This window comes from Pseudopodoces humilis, chromosome 4 (genome assembly GCF_049639895.1).
Source record: "Pseudopodoces humilis isolate 2021_Gansu_Grassland_sample_001 chromosome 4, ASM4963989v1, whole genome shotgun sequence".
NCBI classification, from domain to species: domain Eukaryota; kingdom Metazoa; phylum Chordata; class Aves; order Passeriformes; family Paridae; genus Pseudopodoces; species Pseudopodoces humilis.
In genome coordinates this window covers 14,902,550-14,908,549 of record NC_142203.1, presented here as the reverse complement: position 1 = coordinate 14,908,549, position 6,000 = coordinate 14,902,550, and the positions used below count along the sequence as shown (strand labels likewise).

At 37.0% G+C, this 6,000-nt stretch overlaps 1 protein-coding gene across 1 annotated transcript in view; it reads right to left on the bottom strand.

Moving 5' to 3' along the window:
• Nucleotides 1–307: 307 nt before the first annotated feature.
• ADGRV1 (adhesion G protein-coupled receptor V1) overlaps nucleotides 308–6,000 on the bottom strand; it is a 254,889-nt gene continuing 249,196 nt past the window's right edge. The window contains exon 90 of the mRNA XM_088054108.1: nucleotides 308–624. Coding sequence (XP_087910234.1) covers nucleotides 506–624 — 119 coding nt within the window. The 3' untranslated portion in view covers nucleotides 308–505. The remainder of the gene's footprint in view (nucleotides 625–6,000) is intronic.

The window sequence follows — 6,000 nt, the reverse complement described above, 5'->3', positions numbered from 1 at the left end:
AGAATTTAAATTTCAAGCTCTTTGGCTCAGGCTTGTGTCTTGTTCACAGATTTAGGTACTCAAAAAACAGTGAGAAGAGTATAGCTTGGGAAACTTAGAAAAACTGTGCTACTAGAACGCTTTCCTATCCAACAGGGTGTCTGCATGACTTTTCATAAACAGTAGGGAGAAATAAGAGACTGGTTTGTATCAAACAGACTCTATTGCTTTATTAATGCGTGTTAATGTACAGGTTAATTTAAAAAAGGTTACAGTTTATGAAATGTATCATCTACTTACAAGATACAAATCTAGGCCAATCGTCTCAATATCAATTGTTACTCACCCACTGTAAAAAATTTACAGTTTTTTTTCTGATGTACAAAACCTCAAGCAAACATTTCTTGTTTAAACATTCAGTAAAGATAACGGCATTCTACTACAGTTTCATATAGTGTTTTAGTGCAAAAGGAAGTAAAATATAAAAATACCACAACAACAACAAAAACCCAAGCAAGCTGTGGAGTTAGAGGTGAGTGTCAGCTATGGGTATTCTTCTAAGCTCCACGATCTGGGAGTTAGCCATACTGCCACCATCCTGGCTGCCATGACAAGACTCATTATCACTGGCACTGAGACCTGCACCTGAAATAGAGAAAAAATAACAAAAATAAGCATCAATGAGAATGAAATTTTGACACAGAAATGGGGATACTGTGTCCCACTCTGCTTTATTCAGATTATTGAAATGTTTCCCCACCCTACACCCACATGGCAAGCTTCCTTTTACTAGTCTACCATTCTGAATCCATGGATTATAACATTAGTTGACACAGCTTTGTACCATCCAGATGTTCTTTTTCGTAATTCCACTGTCATTCACTTTACTTGGCCCAGTAAATCGTACAATGACTATTTAGAGGTTGCCTTGAAATCAGAAAAGCATAAATCAAGGCTTTGTAGACCGGGTTCATGGTCTGGCAGTTAGAGTCTGGTATTTCCAATGACTTCCTCTTAAAGAACAGATTTTTAATGATACAATTTCCAAGTTCAAACATAATTCCAGCTATCTTAACAGGACAGTAATTTTAACATGAGAAAATAGGCTGACCAAATATTCTTTAAACCCACATCAGGCATAAACTGGTGCATTAAGTTTTACTTCTACTGGAAGACAATACTAGAGTTTGGTCCACTCTGAATTCTGGTTCACTATGAACCTCCAAATCATGACTAGAAGAGACCTTGGGAGTCTTCTTTCTCCACCCTTTTGTCACAGAACTTCTGCTAGCTTTCTGCTTCCTATTTGTTTGATGGGGATTTTGTTTGGGCTTTTTTGTGGGGGAGATCTGAGTTGATTAATGTGAAAATGCATAATCCTTCATTAGTTTTATGAAATGAAAATTTTTTTTCAGACCATTTTGTCATAAAAGATCTGTTGGAACTATAAACTTCAGTGTTTTTTCAGCTGCTCTGCTTGAGCTGTAGAACAACTTCTACACAATACATGAGTTTTGAAGGGCTCAGGGTGTCTAGGGTTTAAATTTGTTGAGAACTGCATATCAGTATAATGAGGCATGAGGATTTCAATACAAATTACTTTCAAGCATGATCCTGCAGCGATGTCATTTACAAATGATGAGGGAAGTAATTTGTTTTGGGCAGAAGCAGATCTGTAACTACACGCAGATCGAGGCAGTTACAAAGGAATGACATCTGGCTCAAAACAGTCCTGAACAGAATGCTGGGAGAGGCACCGATATGCATTTCATAACAAAAAGTATCTTCTAGAGTTTCTATCAGGTGTACAGTACATCTCTTGTTTCTACCTCAGCTGACATTCCAGTTTTTGATTTGTTTGACTAAAGTAAGGAGTAGTTTAATTTTTTTGATTTCTTAATATTTTTCTATGCTCTCTATTGTTCCAACTTTTACGGTTTTCTCTTAGCACCTTTCCACCCACCACCCCTAAGCAGAAAATAAATACTGTAACGCAGACAGGAGTGAGATGGTGCTTTGATGTGGGAAGTCAGGCTGTAATCTTAAATATGGAGTTTGGTCCAGAGAACCTGTACAGAAGGCCCTGTGGGACTAGCCAAGTTTTCCTGCAGAGGTCGGGATGAAGTTCTGGTAGGGGACAAACTTGTATCCATGCCCTATGATCCAGGGGAAAAGTGGGTGATCTGCACCGTGAACCTTCTTACACCTGGTTTTGGTGTTTGGGTCAGGGAGGGAACATGTGTTCACTGACACTGATGAGTCCTTAGGTCTCCACGACCCAAGCTCTTGAGAAACCAAAAACTATTGCCAGAGTGTGACAGGAGTAAAAATCCATCAACATACAGAGACACAATAACAAAGTCAAGATTAGGATCTGAATTATTAAAATAATTGTTTATAAATGTACTGAAGGTGATTTAAATTTGTATGTGCATTTAATTTTTATATTGAGCCAGATCCTAATATGCAAAAGGTGCTTGAAAGTCCTGGGAAAAACAGCAATTGCTTTAACAAGTTATTTTGATTGTATGATATTTAATTGTTTTAGAAAGGAAACCTGACTGTAATAGAGAAGATGAATCAGACTGCTGTATTTACCACATGGGGACGGAAAATCAAGTAAAAACTATGAAGTAAATAAAATACTCTGAATGAAGAAATAACACAATACTTCTTATGTAGCATAATAACAGTGGAATTCATTCAAGACATTTAGTCAACCTGTAAAGGGTACAAATTTCAAAAGCTGAAAACCCTCCATTACTTAAAAGCATTTGAAATCATAAATAAGATCACCCTGGGCTCAGATTTCAAGATGAACAACTGACTGTTGGTATTTGAAAGATATTTGTCTTACCAGTGACTATACTGGTAAAGTGGCAACTTTTCAGCACTGGGATTCTTTAAGAATCTTTTGCTGGGCACTACTAAAAGATTGGCTTTTGGTCTAATGGTATTACATTATGTATATTCTTAAATGTCATATACGTGCAAGTTTTGTCCATACTCTGTGCAAAGTCAGAGAAGATCTTTTTTGTTACAGAGGTTCTTATCAGGAACTGGCTAAGTCAGAGACTGAAACTGTGTACTTTATGTTTACAAGGGCCTTGTTCTGCTGATGCTGCAAAGACAAACTATGCTAGAGCTGATCCTTTTTAGGAATAAGAACTGAAATGTAACCAGGATACCAGCTTACCAAACAGTCCGCAGTCTGGAAAGGGTATGACTGTTTATACAATGGAGTTTCACAGAGTTCATTGGTCCATTGTGTTCTCAGATTTGAGTGGAATTTAAACTCAATCAGATCCCAAAAAGCATGCACTCATCTAGAGTTGGATGGTAGGTATGTAGCAGGGAGTATTACTTTTCCCCAATTTATGAAGGAACTATTCGAAGAAAAGTACACAGGGAAATGAAGCCTTTCTTTCTTTTCATTTTCTATGCAACGACTATCTCTAAACTGAAGTATCAGCACAGGCTTCAAACCCACAGAAGTTCCTCCAGTGACATCTGCTGGTTAAGGGCTACACCAGTGCATCCCTAGGTGCCCTGGAACACAGCTGTTATCATCTGCTTACTCAGAGATAGCTCAGACTTTCACCAAAACATTTTAAGGGAGACAGTTTGTTTTGTAAGTACTGTACTCACATCGCTGGGAAATCTTTTTATCTCTCAAGTACTTATATCTCACTTAATCAATCATGATTTTATTAGATGTGTGGGATGTATAAGAGTAAGATACACAAACCAAATTTAATTCTTCTTTCAGTGTTTTAACTTCTCAAAAATGACACCAACAGACATCCACACTTCTATAAATAAAGTTCAGATTGAACTAAAAATGCTTACTGGGCACAGTCACACTTAACAGCCATCAGGTAATATGTGTGACAACCATAGAGGAGAAATTGAATGAATATGCAAACTAGCTAAATTTCCTTCCTTTTTTTTTTTCTTTTTTCTTTGAAGTGAACCCTTCAAAACAGAAATTATGCAGGATGATAAGGCAGTGATTTTGCCACCTACAGTCTGTAATAGAGACTCTCCAGGATGTTGCGCTGAACACCTTTCAGAAGTGAAATTTCAAATGTTTCCTCTGGTTCAGGATGAACCAGCCACATGAGATGCTTTATTCATAAACCAGGCATCTTCAATGGTGTCACCAAGCTTTATAAAATGTTGACTTTGGAACCCTAGCTGTATTAGATTGAAAATCATGAACCATTTTATATACTGTTATTGTAACAGCTGTATTTGTGTAGGGTTTTTAACTTAATAGACTTTTCCAGGTTCCATATCAGAGAATCATTGGACTATTTGCATCATATCAAAGAAATACTGGAATATTTATGTAATATTTATCACAATTGCCTCTATTAAGAGTAAAAACACAGTAAGGTATGATTGTAGAGGTATTCTGCTTAATATGTATCTGGATACTACCATTGTGGGTACCCATCACCCCTGGAGGGCTTTGGGCTTCCCTCAAAGGCTTTGCTGTGTTTTGGTTTCACATCTCATCCAAAGAAATAAATTGTTTTGGTTTTGTGCATCACAGAAAGGGAGAGGGCAAGAGTATTTGTAAGACATAGATGGAAGTTCAGAAATCAGTAAAGCTATCATGCATTTCATGGTATTCATGCTTTAGAACAATGCTGATGGGCAGCTTGCTGCTTTGGGACAGATTGCATCTACTTTTATTCTTGTTATATTCTTGTTTATTTTCCTTTTCTAACTGCCCAGCCCTAACCAGAGTAGAAGTCCTCAGGGAATTCTGGTATATTGGGCTTTATCCTCAGTGACAATAATATATGACTCTGTTGCAATCTGGAAGGCAGAGGTCTTACTAAATTGCCTATCAATATAAACCTTGCACAAGAAATCAGAGGAAAAATGAGATCTAGTCCAAAACTGCAAACTTTTAAAGTTAATTAGTGAAATCAACAAAAACTAATTCATAAATAAATAACTTTCTCAATAGAAGCTGTTTGAATTATTATAAGAGCCATAACTGTTATACAATAAAATAAATAAATATAAATTCATAAACATTTTTAAAAAAACTTTTAGCACATGTCAACAAGCTGGACACATCCCTACATTATTTTTCCTACCATAATTGTTTTATTATTTCCTTCACATATGCTGCCTTGGAGCTGGCCTGCCTTCAAAAATATCTCCAAAATAAAAGAAACAATGTGATGTAGTGAACAGAGTGAATCCCAACTGTGTTTTTCTGTATGGACATGAGAATATTTGATGGAATATTAAGTTCCTGGAAAGAAGGAACTACTTGGTAAGGCGTTCAAATACAATAGCTGCATGATATAAGAAGCCTCACACAAAACAGAAAAAGCCTATCAACATGTGATGCTTGTAAAAAGCTAGCGAAACAGGTGGCTAAGAAACAATACACTGCTATCCACCTGATTTGCTAGAACTACAGTTGTATGCCTCCATCTGACCCAGCCTGTATTTCAGGTTAATCTGTAATTAGGCCCAGCATTAATGACTGTGGAACCAAGGACTAAGTGCACAGTTGTACGACACATTCCTTTAGCAGCAATGCCAAGTGTGTCAGCACAACTATTTAAGGTCTGCACTGCACACTGCAAATTACTAAACACTGACAAGCTAAAAACAAAGTTTTTCTGTGGAGGGTTGGTTGAATATTTTTTCTAACTTGTCTTCATTTCTACAGCTGAGAGTGCCAGGAGAGCAGGAATGAAATTTTAGCTCTGTTATGATTACACTAATTCCCACTGATCTTGGCTGCCAGGTTAAACCTTGTGGCTACAAAATTATGCCCTGTGAGCATAAGTTAAAGTCATCTTCAGACAACTCAGAACTACATGAGCAGAAAGAACAGATGAAGCACAGAGGCTCATAAAAACATCTTTACATATTCCTCTGCTAATCAGAGCTGATCCTCAGTCAGCCCTCAGAGTGGGAGCTAATGTTTTTGCACTGCTATAGATAAGTTTTAGTATACATTGACAGTTTCAGGGAACTCAGATAACG